The 15,563-nt window shown below is 37.7% G+C and overlaps 1 protein-coding gene across 8 annotated transcripts in view; it reads right to left on the reverse strand.

The window, feature by feature from the left end:
• The window catches only part of ANO5 (anoctamin 5), a 54,191-nt gene that overhangs the window by 7,914 nt on the left and 30,714 nt on the right, over positions 1-15,563 (reverse strand). For 5 of the 8 annotated variants that reach the window (XM_084288138.1, XM_084288135.1, XM_084288133.1 and 2 more), the window contains 12 exons: positions 14,629-14,913; positions 14,167-14,280; positions 12,557-12,723; positions 11,538-11,672; positions 10,190-10,295; positions 10,035-10,095; positions 8,729-8,880; positions 4,881-4,955; positions 4,002-4,224; positions 1,193-1,362; positions 853-950; positions 448-578 (listed from right to left, as the gene is read on the reverse strand). In XM_084288138.1, the coding sequence (XP_084144264.1) occupies positions 448-578; positions 853-950; positions 1,193-1,362; positions 4,002-4,224; positions 4,881-4,955; positions 8,729-8,880; positions 10,035-10,095; positions 10,190-10,295; positions 11,538-11,672; positions 12,557-12,723; positions 14,167-14,280; positions 14,629-14,913 (1,717 nt within the window). The remainder of the gene's footprint in view (positions 1-447; positions 579-852; positions 951-1,192; positions 1,363-4,001; positions 4,225-4,880; positions 4,956-8,728; positions 8,881-10,034; positions 10,096-10,189; positions 10,296-11,537; positions 11,673-12,556; positions 12,724-14,166; positions 14,281-14,628; positions 14,914-15,563) is intronic. The other 3 variants (XM_084288139.1, XM_084288137.1, XM_084288136.1) reach the window with 1 other exon arrangement.

A 15,563-nucleotide genomic window follows, 5' to 3' on the forward strand; every position in this document is an offset into this window, starting at 1 on the left:
ACAGTATCACAGCATAGCGCAAACTAAAACTAAATGGATTCTCTCTGATCTGGTTGATAGATCTCACATCCGCAGCATTAGACCCCACAGCATATTTGGCATTCATCCCATGCTTTGAATTTCCACTGACATCAGCTGATAATGTGCTTGGGAACAAGAACGGGATACAGACTGAGACAGCTGGCTGTACTAAGAATAATGTTCACCATTTGAATGAGTGAAACAGTGTTCACAGTGTTTCTATGAAATTCTATCTGCATTTGAAGATAGAGAGACAGCTTTTTTTTTTCCTTCTCCAAATTAGGCTGGCCTATTTTATCATTTCCAGCTAGTAATCCCTTACTGTTTACCATACGAAAATGGTGCCATCAACCTTCAACAACTTTTCTTCTAAGTGTCAATACAAAGTGCCTTGTCCTCATTCCAAATGTGTATTTTTACACTTACCCATTTCTAGATATTCATAGAATAGGCCCAAGGCTCCAAATGTCTGCAGATCGTGGTCCTGCTCCCAGCGACTATACAAATTTTCTGGATTATTTCTGGCTTTCCGTCGTCCCCACCAGTTACAAATCCAACTGCACATGCAGAATAAATTAATAATGTGACAAGTAGATCAAGGATCCCTTTTTTTTAAACAAACTCCTTGTTGCAATACATTTTTACAAACATAGCTTTCAAAAAAGAGGCAAAAGCCTTTATAAAACAGTCTACTTCCTATGCAGTTAATTTGCATAGACTATTTTTCATAAATTTGTCATATGGAAATGCTCACTAGCCAACGCTAGTTTCCAATAATTTCCTCTGTCCACAACACATGTATCTCAGTGTACTCAGTGTAAGAGAACTTACGGTACAATGGCCTCTTGGATATTTCCCCAGATCTGCTTGCCAGCCATGACTATGGTGAGTTGTGTCGTCAATTCAATCAAGCAGCCTGCAGGATCACACTGATAGAGACAGATTGGAGGATTAATGGACATGAATAACTGACATTAGCCAGATAAAATACATCTTACTGCTCTATAAGTGAATGAAAGGAGAGAAGTTCTTAAAGATTATTAAGGCAATGCTTAATTTTCACCTGGACTGCCAGTTAAAATAACCTTTTCACCAAGGCTGTTAGAGGACATTAAATGCTCAACATGCTTGATAAAGTGCATGCTAAAATGTCATGATCAAGAACTCCTACCTCTTCATTTCGCCAGCGATTGAACATGTATGTGTATGCACCTGGGTAACCAACAAACTTCCCTTTGAAGAATGCCACATAGAAGCAGGATGAATAGTAGTTGACAAACTGGAACAGGAACATTTTCATAGTGAGCCTGTTTTCATACTCCATATGAGTTCTGGGAATCTCTGTGAAACCAGAAAACAGTAACTTTATTTTCCTTTATGCCCTTAAAAGGGTAAAGTTTCATAAATACTTATCACCCACAGTGCCTTTACATCCCAGAAGAAACGTAAAACAAAAACAGCCCTCCAAACGTAGTTCAGCAGATGAAGCATCTGTCCTCAGACACCCTACCCTTAATGACAATGCAATGTTCTGAGTAGGCAGGCAGGTGGAATTCCTTCTTGAAATGTTTATTGGCTTCTTGATACTATCTGCTATCACTTGTGCCTGTTTCTGAGATGAACTATTTGGGGATGCTGCATCTCAAACATCAACTAGCAGGGGCTCCTAGAGTATGATAATTCTAATGTTGGCAATGCACAAGATAAGGAATATTTTTGCATTGTGGCAGAAGAGTATGTTACAGTACTGCTTCTTCAATGTGTAGTATGTATGCAACTTAAATTGACATCAGGCCTCCAAATTACGAAGCTCATAGTGGGGGTGAGGATACAGGCTGCCCAGGAAAGCGGTAGAGTCCCTTTCCTTAGAGGTATTTAAGAGATGTGTGGAGGTGGCAATAAGTGAGGATGTGGTTTAGTTGATGGGACTCAGTAGGTCAGGCTGATGGTTGGACTTTGTGTTCTTGAACGTCTTTTCAAACCTAAATGATTCTGCCATCTTGGCAGCAGTTAACATCATTAAGACTTGGCTTGAAATTTGGCTGCTTCCATAATCACATTTTCCATCATATTTATATTTTTAAGGTATCAGAGAGCCCTAAATACAGTATTTGTAAAATGGTAACATGCAACCAGTTTAAGCTGGAAGAAAGGGGAAGAAAATAAACCACAAAAATTGAAATTCCTATGAATTGGTCAGGATCTGGCAGACACGTTGACCTCACCTGCCATATGGTACAGTTATTTCACATCTGAGTAATGTTTTCAAGTTTGGCGTAAGTTTGCATGACTGAAGAACAGGCAGTATTTACTAGGATCCTAAAAGCAGGGCACTGTAGAGGATGCAGTACTCAGAAAGGTAAGGAGGTCTTCCTAGGATGCAGCTCATGAAAATGTTTTCCTTGTCAGTGGGTTGTTCAAATGCTTACATCAGATACTCAATGTCCGGAACAGAAGAGATAGGTTGTACATGTTTGTCCAGAAGCATTATCTGGCCTAGTCTTTTTTTCAAGAATTTACGAGTTAAGGGAGCTAGAACAGACATTCCTGACGGAGGTAGTCAACATTTCATATTCCTATCCTCTGCCACTTCTCTAAACCTTAACTGCAGGCTCCTAAAGCTGCCATAGGAGGGCAGCAGTTCCACAGAAGTAAATAAATGACTTTCCCTCTGCATCGGCTAACTGCTGACAGGGCTGACAGTTGGGAAATCAATCCTCCACGCTTCGAAGCAGGAAAACAACATAACAGCCTTCATGCTCATAAATCGTGCCTTTCAAGATAAAAAAAAAAAAAAAAAAAAAAAAAAAAACTACTAAAAATTTGTTATTTTTGCTAGGGGCAATTTTACTTATTACTTGTTCTGTTTTTCCTTGGTCTAATTAGGCCAAGTGAGGTAAGCAATACACATCTGAAATGAGATGGGCCAGAATTAATCAAAATGAAGCCAATACAACATCCCAGTAAGTTTCTGCAACACACACTTTCCAATTCTTAATTCCACTTGTAAAATGTCATTAGAAGAGATCACCCAACTGTTTTTATGACAGCGGTACATACCGCAAATATCCAATAATTTTCAGCTCCCTACATGCCCCATTCCTGCTGAATATTCTGTGAGCATGGCTTCTTCTTGTGAAGCACCTAAAAGGCCTTGGATGTATAAATTGTTCAGGGCAAACAAAAAAATATGTAGTAAAGTCCCTAGGGAAGGACATATCCACCAAGCAAGCAGCAGTCGAACAAAACCTGCCACAAAACTAAGAGATCTTTCTGCATCTGCCTTCCAGTAGGCTTCTCCAGCTCTGGAGCAAGTCTTCTGAAAATAATGTTGCCAATGGCTGTATCCACAATGACACATCCTCGGCCCAACTGCTTCTCAACCTACTTCATCTCTGCCATGAATCTAATTCCAAATTTGTAAACCCATACCTAAGAGGTGTATTAAAAAAAAGAAAAAAAGTGAAATATCTACACTGCCCTATCCCCCATTCTTCTACTCTCCTTTCTTCCCCCAAAGTAACAAACATGATTATTTCATCTTTTGTCTAGAAACAATGTCTGTTGAAAAGCTGCAATCTCTTCTTAAGAATACATCCTCAGGATTTCTCATTGAAATACTGGGAAGTCAGGACATTTTTAACTCTGTTTAGTGACTCTAATGTAATGCACAATGAATTTTTAATTATATTCTGAACTGTGATCACCTCTGCCTGACTAGTTTTAATATATGCAAACATTGTAATACGATAAAGAAGTTTATGGTAACTATTCAAATGCAAGGAAAATGTTTAGCATGGCCATGGATACAACTGAGTCATTGTTGCTAACCACAAATTCATGTCCAAAATTACTGAGAACCCATACACAGTTGGACACGATGGTCTTTGCAGGTCCCTTCCAACCAAAGCAATTCTCTTCTAGATAGCTCCAACGTCTAGCCACTCCTTCAGAGTTCTGTCTTCATTTACACTGCTTACCCATATCAGTAATCCAGATAGCTATTCTCTCATATATGAAATTCAGTATCATGATGATGACAAAGTTCAGGCAAGAGGCTGTGACCGAAGTTGCCAGCTGAGGGGTCAGTAATCCACTGATGGGCTGCAGAGTTTGAGCGTTTTCCATGAGGCTGGCAAAGGCAGCATACACTGCAAGACGATACACAATCACAGCTATCATGCTAGCTATGATCAGAGACACCTAAGGAAAGGACGGAGATGTCAGACACACACCTCAGTACAGCTATAACTCATGCATCTTTTGAATTAAGTCCATCAACATGCTTTATACTCTAGATTTTATTCTTAAGAGTATGAGTTTAGCAGCACTGGAAAGCTAAATACACCACAGGTAAAACACTTGGTTATATTACACACATTAAGGCTACGATAATTCTTTTGTTAACAGAAGTAAAGCAGACATTCAAAAAAATTGTGCAGAAGGATACAAACTCAAAAATGGAGATGGAAAAGACAGGTTAGATTGTATTGTCCACCCTGAAATTCACTCTACAGTTATTTCTATAAAGAAATATGTTGTAACTTCATTGTAGTGAATAATGTATTTTTTTCACCTTTACTGCACATTTTTTCCACTGTTGCTTGGTAATGGCATATAAGCCAGAGAACAAGTAAGCCCTATGATAAAACATCACATCAATTTACTAGTTAATGACAGATTTTCAAGGTTTCTTATCTTTGTCCACTGAAGTGAACTGCATTTTGCATGACCATGGGAAATCAGCAGGACAATAATCCAAGGGAAGCTAACACATTAGTGCATGTGTTAATGCCATAATTAGTGATGATCAGTAACTGTGGTAAGTGTTAATGGGATAATTTAAAGAAGATGCTCACCCAGAACAACACTGTAGTTCCTGAGATGCAGAACCGCACAGCCTGGCTAGTTAGAGGCAAGTAAGGCTCCATCTCCTGAAACAGTCAAGCAAGCACAGCATAGTTCACAAATCCATAAACTTATTCCAACATCAAGCAGCACACAGAGCTCTCAATAGCTGTGGGAAAGTGACCACATCCAAGGAAAACAACTCACAACCCCTCTCTCTACAAGGGCAGGTATGACATCATTTTGAATGTGCTGAACAAAAAAAATTCCAAAAAGATCAGGACGAAAGTGGCTGTAACAATGCTAGAAGTCAAGACAGTACCTGGAAAGAATGGTTAAACCTTTGCAAAAATCAGTCAGTAGCTGAAGGAAAAAGACCAACTGCTTCATTGCATGAAGAGGGCAGAACTGTAATGCTAGGTCAGCTGCCATACAGCACTGAGTTCAAAACTGGACTGGTTTTTAACAAATCATTTGTGTCAGGGTTTCTTAATGATCATCTAAGTGGATGTACCATGCTTTTCCACACAGCCAGAAAGTATTTTCTTCCACTCCTTCAATATACTTATTTTTGTATTGAAGAAATGGCTGCATTCATTAGTTGCCAGTCGTTGCTGCAGCATCAGGCAGCTAGGTCTTACCCAAAAGAGTATTCCCACATAGCACAAGAACAGTTTGCCATGTTCGTGAAAAGTTCTCTCTTTCGCAACCAATTCTAATTCCTAAAATACCAGATCACATGTTAAGAAATGATTATTTCAAAATCCATGCCAATAGAAAAAAATTAGCGGCAAGTAATCTGAATTTGATAAATCTTTGGGCCAGGGTACTGTAGCATACTTCTTTTCCTCTTGGAGGAAGGAACTTGGATTGCTACAGGCCAGCACAATATCAATCGTTCTACTGTTGCTTTTTGATGGCAATATTCTTTAGCTAATTATCAGGTTGATACAGATGTGACTGTTACAGGTGTAATTTGCTGTACTCTCATGAGAAAGTAAAATATACTGCCTATATCTGCCTAGAGTATACTTATTAAGCACATTTATCAATAAATACTTTAGCCTCTGATTATTACATTTATTTTTTTTTTATTATGGCAAAAGTTTGAGGTTATATCAATAGAACCATAAAAACAGCTGAAGAGAAGTTATGAACATAGCTATCAGGTGACTTTAAATAGGCTCATAATGTCTTATACCTATTATGCATTAATAAATATTTATGTTCTATACTAGGGAACAAATATCTTGCATTCTAGGCTACTTGAACAGTTTTCTGCTTTGGAACACAATACAGGCAATAATATGCAATGACTGAGGAATTTTGAATGGAATGTTATTTATTTAAATAGAGATTCAACTGTAATCAGCAAAGGCAGATTCTAGTTATGATCTAGTTAAATAGTTCAGGATGGCATCATCACCGTAAGGATGATACCAATGCAATTTTAATAGCAAACGAGATATTAATTCCATCCTGAAGATGGCAAATTTCTATTTCTGTGCACCTTGAACCTTGAATCATGGCCAGGAGTAATTTAGAAATAGTTTTCTGGTAGAAGCAAAGCTAGCCTTGGAACGCAAGAAACTCAGTGACCTGTATCCATATCATCTTACCCAGTCTGCAGAATTAATTTTTTTTCAATTATTGTTCAGTATTACCTATTATCTAATGAAACGGAATTATGCTAAGGTGTGGCTAAGCTGTATGATCTGCTGTAACTGGGCACTGATAAAAGATCATTGCTAAACCCTGCTGCACAAAAGCTTCTGAAAATCTACCAAGGTAATAAATGTGTATGTCATAAAATAGAGGATTATGCAGTCACTGAATTTTTATGGCAGCTGTTAATGCATAGTTATAAAGAACAGAACAGTGCACTATCTCAGTCTTCGATAAGAAAAATATATCAAGGTCCAATTTCTATTTCTTTCCTAAATCAATTCCAAATAAGCCATCTGCAAGATCTGCATGAATTTAGAGAGAGAATGGTCTCTTCCCTCAAGACAGTTACACAAATGCACCTAACCCATGCCATCTTGGGGTGCCATCGGCTGCGGCCAATTCACCTCATCAGACTACAGGTTTTGGACCCTGCCACATGTAACCACTGCTCACGAGACAGTCTATCACTTTCTTGTACTCACACAACCGCTGCAGTACGTTATCTCAGAGCACGAGGGCCCTGAACTGCCTCTGTGATTCCCTCTGCTCTTTCCTTCCACTACAGCTGAACCACTGTGGTTCAGTTGGTTTTTGTTACTGTGCAGTTATGTAAGAAAGTGGAGGTTTTCTACCTAAGCATACACAGGGAGGCAAACTAGCAAGTAGTATCTGCAAACTAGCAGGTAGTTATCTGTTTGCAATTAGCTGAACTAGCTCATCAAAAATTAGGGTTTGCCTGAAGGTATTTTCCTGAGTTTGCAGAAAACGACACCTTGGCAGAGATGCGCTCAAAATCATAGTGCTTCTCCTCTAAGATCTCTGTGTGACTACAGCGTACAAGTTGCTAGTATAAGAACACCAGCATTAATACTGCATGTGCAGAAGGGGAAGGAGAGACAGGAAAAAAAACTTGTATATGCTAATTTTACTTCTCGTATCTCCTAATAATTAAGTAGACAGCCTTGAAAGACAGGCCTACTGCTTATAGAACAATGCTCTGGCTAAGATTCTGTTTCTTTTCTGAAGACTGGGTCACCTTATTATACTCATGACTAGTGAAAGCAAATTATTTATAGACAGCTCAAGGAAAAGCAAGGTTGATTTCAAAATACTTCAAATTAAGGTGGTAGATGTTGTATTGGAATGCAACCAATCCCTAAATTTGTCAAATATCTCCTTACCTAAATTAAATGTAAATTAAGAAGAGTTCAATAATGCGGTTAATTATATCTCTATTAGATTTCAGACAAAAGTCTTCAGCAACTTTCATTTCTCTAGTGTTTGCCAAATAACGTGTTTGTGTGCCAAAAGAAAAAAAACACAACTAGCCACGCTTGCATATCTTTAGATTAATAAGACTGCTCTTGCAAAGGAGTGAGAAAGGCTGCTTTTAAATGTGCGAAGATTTCAGCCTGATATCTTGAAGTGTGAAGAACACCATACAGACGGTGAAAGATGTAAACTCCACCTCTGTATTCCCGATTTAATATATCTATTTCCTGTGGAAATTAAAATCATTAGAGAATAATTAATGAAGATTATAAACACACCCCAGAAGCAAAAAAAAAAAAAAGTTCTAATTTACTCTCTGTCAAAAACCTAGACAACAAAGACATCTGCAGGAAGACAACCACGGTCTAACGGGACGTGCCTGTCACATGCAAGAGGCTGATGTACTGAGAACCCGCAGTTACTGGTAACCTCAGACAGGAAAGCAGTGCAGCTACACTACGATGGTGCTGTGCCCTGAAACACAGGGCTGTTAGCTGCAGGACTCACTGACAATAACAAGGCTATGCTGCTTTCAGAAGCTAACACACTTTTCTCTCACCCTAGTCCAAATGTGCAAAGCTCAGTAGTCACCAAGCAAATGCCTTCAGTGAGAAAACAGTGTGTTACCAAATGCTGCTTTGGTATTCAGTGCGTTCAGTGAGGCTGTAGAGGGTGTAGCTGGGATCATGTTCTACAAATGTAAGCCATGCTGATTGCCATGACAAATGTTGTGTGGAGATCTAATAGCTGAGGGCCTGCCCTACTCCAGTAGGGAAGTAGGGCTGCTTATATATCACACAAATTTTTACCTAGCAATTAGATACAGAACTCAAGCACTATCAAAATTATCTTTTGGTACATAACTGAATTTGCATTCGTGTCCACTCAGGCAATGTACACTACCAGTAAGCTACATTACCTGAGTCACAGGATTCTTCTTCTTTTGGGTGCATTTTGCCTCGTACTCTGGCCTCAGCTGGAGTTGTTGCTGTTCCTCTTCAAAATCAACCAAATCCCACTCATATTTCAGTCTAGCTTGCCGCCTCTTCCAAAACTCCAAGAAAAGAGTAACTGCAATTTGGAAGTGTTAAAGTATAGTTTTAATAGAAAAGCAAACAATTTTATGAACCAAGTTAAACCTGGTTCTACATTGACTCCTATTCTGCAGTCTATTATTTGCTCTCACGATGTGACCCATCTATTTTTAATGACTATTGCATTTCAAAGCTAAGACCATAACACAGATTAATTATGTTAATTAATTTAATTCCAGAAATGGATGAAAAGGAAGGTGCCAAGACAGAAAAAGGCTATTTCCATGGTTATGACAACCATGTTCAAGTAGTTTTAATTCTCATATGCAAATAGTAATACACAACAGAGGAACTGTGATAATTCAACTAACTGCTTGCACATAGATGTATAACACATGAACAATTACTACAAATCAGCAGAATTGTTTTCAAGCTGTACATTTGAAGGATTTGTTTTGCTTTTTGATGATTGTTTGATATTGTGATCATTATAGAGACAGGGAATGTCTTATGCTTTTCATGGTCAAGAATTAGTTTAGCTTAAGTTTGTTTTTAAATATCAGAGAGAACTGATTTCGTATATAAACAACTACAAAATTTATACTATTATATGATGCTCAAAAGGCCTTTTATAAACTACTTCAAAATATAAACCTTTGGTAATCTGACGGCTCTTATTTGAGCTGGAGAGACTTTATGGTTCATACAATCACAGGAAACCTTATCTTGTGCAGTTCTAAAGTCTTTTGATGGTACTTCCTGAATGAGTAATCCATGCTTAAAACCAAGAAAAGCTGAGGAAAACAGCCATACAAAATCAGCTTATTCAAAATTGTTTTGAGATATCTTTGAAAAAGGTTTGTAGTTCCATCCTTTGATAACATACAAGAACTGACCTTCCATTCGCGCAAATGTCTGTGTGCGTTACTGGAAGCACTGTATCCCAACTGAAGATTTAAGTATATTTCATATTCATCTATTTGTGTGTGTATGTGCATATTTATATATATACACACATAGATGTATTTGTCTTTTTTTTTTTTTTTTTTTTTTTTTTTCACTTTTGCATGTGAGGCAGAATGTTAAAACGAAGCCATTCACCCTCTCTTCTTCACACCTCCAGTGTCCCCAAGCAGTTTGGCCAAGATCTATTTATTACTTAACTTAAAACTTGTTAGCAAATGTACTCACCCCATATGCCCATGAAAATTGCAAAAAATAGAGTCGCCACGTTGTCAAACAAATGGGAATACTGCAACAGAACACATAGGAACAGTTCAGTAACAAAAACAATGCTGATCAAAAATGATCAAAAAAGAGAAGTGGCTGAAGAACCCAATACAGACCTCTGAGGACTCACAGGTGGTGTTTAGTCTCCAGTACTCACACTCTCGGTCACAAAGAGGACACATAATGATTTCTCCTCCAATTGCTGGGTCACAGATTTCTTTGCTGAGGACAAAAAAGTTGCACAGTGTCTGTTTTTGTAGCATCTTAAGAGCTGTTATGTACAAGTCATTCCCCAAAAAAGAAAAACGTCCAAGTTGGATTTGTTCAAAGCTCAGTATTTGCAGCTTCACAGAGAATATGCTAAGCCTTGTCATTATCAGTGGTGTTAACTTGTAGTCAGTCAGGGCAAGCCATATAGAAGCAGCTGCTGCAAGAAAAAGAACAAGCTCTTCGCTTGGTATGGGCTTTCTGATTTGTTACTGAAAAAAAAATCAGGTGTGTAAGGAGCTGTACAGCACTTGCACTGCTTTCAGGTGACATACAAGCCACGTTATTTTCCATCAAATTAGTAATGTGCTCGTAACACCTTTTCTAAAAGGAGAGGTGTTAACTCAACTTGGATATCTTTAGTGTGACTTGTTATTTCAATTTAACGACTACACTGAGTGAATTTTACGATCCTGTGTATACTTGAACATGTATAGCAGTATTCGCAGGTCAATTCTGAACATAAGTTATGCTTGAGACACGTAAGTCTCAAAATGGCATGATACAATAGAATGGGTGCAGTGATATTCTGTGTAGAAATGTAGGTTAAATGCCTGTTGCTGAATTTTAATTTATAAAACTATCTTTTACACTTAAAACTCAACATTTTCTCAAATCCTTATAAAAAACAGTAAGCTATGAAATATCACACCACATCCCTGAATGTAGTAAATCTTGGGATCCTTGAAGAAACAAATACAATATTTATTTTAAAACAAGCAAACTCTGGCTTCTGAGATCATTGAGCCATCTCTGACAGTAGAATACTGCTGATCTGTACCACACTCATGCTTTTGGTAGTCAGTAAAAACGATAACCTACGTAGAAAGGCCAATATACTACTCTGCAAGATAGATTCAAATATAAAAGCATAAGGCAACAATTAACACTTGGAAAAAAAAATTGAGATACGTCAGTGGTATTCTGTAGATCTTATGTGTTGCATGGAATCCTATATAAGAAGTTGTTGCCAAACTGCAATAAAATTTTGCTTTTCACCTGCAAGCCAAGTCTTGCTAGTTAATAGTTACCAGTTCTACACAGGCCGTCCACCACTGTTTAGGTCAATACAGATAGCCGAAGAATAAATTTGTCTGCTTTGAGTATAAAAATTTGTTATTTTTCTACATGAACGATGTTTTCATACTGCTTAACTTTTACCATTATAAGGCTAGGAGATTTCAACATTAAGCTTACCTGCTCATATTTTCATCCATTGTAAACAAGCCATAAAGAAAGCAGATTACGCCGACAACTGCTGCAAGGAATAGCATCTCAGTGTAAAATCCGAGCCAGGCAAAATAGATTCCTATCTTCTCACCGTAGTATTTCCTGAATACAACAAAGAAACAAAACCACAACCATCACAACTGAGTAGGGGATACAAAACACAGTTTAAAACTGCAGTAGAACAAACTATCCAGAATCAATATGAAACAGTTGGCAAAATTCTCAGGTAAAATAAGAAAATCCATGGACATACGCTCATAAATATTATACTGAAAGCCAGCTGTTGCAAGTCATATAGGTTGAAAGAACAAAACATGGTCTCCTTTGAAACCCCACTCCAGCAGGAAACTATCTTTAAATCCTTTCCATAGGATAAAGCAAGCAAGATTTACTTTTTTTTTTTTTTATACTGATCACATGGTTAGAATTAAAGAGTAATTTATCACAGAGACAAAACTGGTTGTGTAATGGAAGTGCTAACTGTAACCCATGAATAAAGCAATGCAGTTGTTATATAAATGTGAGTTGAATTCAAGAAATGTTGGGTAAGGTTAGTTTCAATTGTGGTTTAATGCTGAATTAAGAGTCAAGCTTCAGAAACTGATTTTATCTATATGTTTTCAGAACTATGTTGAAATTTCCAAATTTCAAACCCATTTTAAAAAATTGTGGCAGATATTTATGATGAAATTCAAGATATTCTTTATATGTCTTCATCTACATCTAACTATCTATAAGGTATCTATCAGGAGTGCTGGCTAGGTTGTATGAGGCTTAATATGCAGCACAGCACATTCCCATTTGCTAGTAAAAAAAAATATGCTGCGTCCTCCAAAGTCCTACAACCCAATTATGTGTCCAATTCTCATCAGATCTTCATCTTACAAGTGGTAAGAATTTCCCAGCTGGAAACATCTACAAATCAGTATGAGCTTGTATTACAGTGAACACCAAATAAATATGATAAAACCCATATGATATTTTACCTGATGAGATCCAAAGGCTGCTCTTTGTAGAACCGTAAGAAACGGGCCCACTCCATATACAGTGTGTACCTCTCATTGTCACAGTTTGGATCACTTGCCTTTTTCCAGTACTGACACTGTGAGCAAATCAGAGGAAAGGCAAAACAGCTCATCGACAGATTCAAACACTAAATTGAAAGAAGCGAGCATTAATAACGATGTACACCTCTTAATTTTGTGCCAGTTAAGATAATCTAATATTCACTCAATCACACATCGCTTCAGTACTTGAAATAGCAACCTCTTCATATATGTAATGTTTTAAGATAATATGCATTTTCGACATGAAGTTGACCTGTACTATGTAGCCACTTCATGTTTTCTTACACCAATGTTGTGCTAGTACAACACTGGCACTGTGGACTCGTTTGCTCCAGTAGATTACTGCAATAAATGGTTCATTCCTTTACACTGGTGTAGCATATGGAGCTGCAGAAGTTCAAGTTTCTCTGAAATAGAAAACCACTGTTTAACTCCTGCTTCACTAAAAAACGATGTAAATTTAAATCCTGTTTTCTGTAGTTCAGAATCAGGCTTTCAATATAAATTCCACTGGCAGTAGCATTTCACGGAGGGCTGTAACCTAGGGGGATATAAATCAAAGCTGGTTCCAGCCTCTAGACACTGCACTATAATGCACTCAGTGCTGTGTTTTTTGAAGTTGGAATGCAAGGAGGAGCAAAATGAAATTCTGACACTAATTGACTTCAGTAGTGGTCATCACTATCATGTATCTACCCGCCAAATACCAAGGAAACATAGGATCTTGGTCAGTTTCCTAGAAATTAAATGGCATAAAATTACCACAGTTTCTCATAGCTCTTTTAATTTTATGCCGTAGAACTCAGCTGTTTAGAAACATTTGGCAGTTCAGTTTGTTCAGTTATTTTTCCTTTTTTTCTGAATGCTTCTTAATCACCAAGAAAAGCATGCAAATTGGTTTTTAAGTAGAAATCAAGAAGTATAAGTAACACAAATTTTGCGTTCTCAAACTATTTTAAAGTATTAAATAATTTGTCAATGATTTGTAAGGCTATCTCATGATTTGGGAAGTTTGTTTAACAATTTAAGGTTGATTGTATGAGTATAGAAAAGGTAATTGTACAACTACTCTTTATTACCTGCTTTTTGGTACTCCCAACACTATGACGTACTTTCCAGCAGCAGTACAGCCTAGACTCTCATCAGCTGAACTTATCCCCTGTAAACCTACAGAATGTCCATTTATCCTTTTTTTCTTTTTTAAAAAGGGATCTTCCTAACATTTTACTGCATAATCTGTATCATAAACATTATAGTATATTCCTGTGCATTAAGTTTGCTACAAATTATGTGACTGACTTTCAGTTACACCCCAGAAACTCATCTGTAGGTAGAAACATTTCAGCACATAAAAGCCAAACGGTGAGGCTGGCAGATATTTCTTGTGAATTGTAAAACAGAATCAATTACCAGGACAAACTGAAGGGTTTGAGTACATTTTCATTTCTGCTGGAAACGGCAATGTCACAGTAGGTAAAAGATTAAAACATTGGGAAATGCTCGAGGGAGCTGAAAGCTAAAATACTTACATCATGAAGAGGATATGCAGCTGAATATGTGCCATTATTTAGCAGTCTTTTAATTCCAAACTTTTTCTTTCCTTCTTCTGTTCCATATGGACAACGTGTAAGAATATAATTAACCTGAGATTTAAACACATGAAATTCAATCCTTTCCTGCTTTAAGGCTACTTAACAAAACCCTACAGTGGCTGTGCACTGTGTATAATCTGCAAGAATATACAAAGGAAGAAGTATTTCTTCACAAGGCCTGACCCTGTGAGACTGCGAAGGGCAAACCTGCCCCGTAAAGTCTAGAAGATCCACTCTCACAAATATTATTTCAGCATTCTAAGAAAAATGAGCAGATATTGTGGCTTCCTCGTATTTACCCACAGAGATAACACTTTATATACTCCTTCCTTGCATGTATATTCCTACGGTCAGTGCAAATCAACTTGTAAATGGAAGTAGACAAATTCATGTACGTACTATTCTGTTTCTCATGGATGGTGAGAAGAAAGTGCTCTCATCGTTAATGAGGTACAGCTCCTGCTTCTCCTTGCTGAACGGTGCAGTGAAATAATCCGGCTCAGGGTGCATCACCTTCTCAGGAAGCCTGAATGGTGTAAGCATACAGTCCAAGGGGTTCTCCACCATCGAGGGAATATCATTTTCCTTGATGGGAACTTTAATGTTCAGCACTTCTGCGTATGTGATCAGAACCTCCCATGGGGCATGGATCTTGACAAAATAAATCTTGCCATCTTCAGATTCCTGCCCCGGAAGAGTTAAATCTGACATCAGACTACACTGTGCTTTATTGAAAGATTTATCAGAACACTTGTTATACACAATTTATTTCCTTTTAAATATTTTTCTAAGCTTTCAAAAAAAAGATTTTCTTTTTTAGGACTTTCTTTTTTTAAACACTGAATAGCCTATCTGGGTGGTTGACTGAAGACACAAATAATCTGTGCACTCCTAAATGCTCACAAAGGCTTTTCAGACTACATTTATCTTGTACTCTGAGGCTTGAACACACTCATTACATTCTGAGTGCATTCAAAATGCAAGGGTTTGCTGTGCAGGGCTGGCCACTTGGCAATCCAGCTGTCCTTCAGGCCACCGTGGTAGATTTTAAAGCTGCTCTGTTTCCTGGAGGGGGCAGTTTTCATAGAGCAGAGTAGATCACACAAGACTACTTGCAACAACATCCCATCAAGAGCTGCAGTATCTGGTACAGCCTTACACCTACGATAAGGAATAATCTTATTGCAGGCCTCACCCCACAGCGCATGTCCTTGTAGCATTGCTTAGCATGTCACACACACACAGAGGAGATAACAGCAATCATATTTTAACATATTGCTCAATGAATCTCCATCTGTGGATGTTACAGAGCCTAAATTTCATCAAGAAGTTAT

Source organism: Netta rufina (assembly GCF_964035555.1).
Source record: "Netta rufina genome assembly, chromosome: 5".
Taxonomy (NCBI): domain Eukaryota; kingdom Metazoa; phylum Chordata; class Aves; order Anseriformes; family Anatidae; genus Netta; species Netta rufina.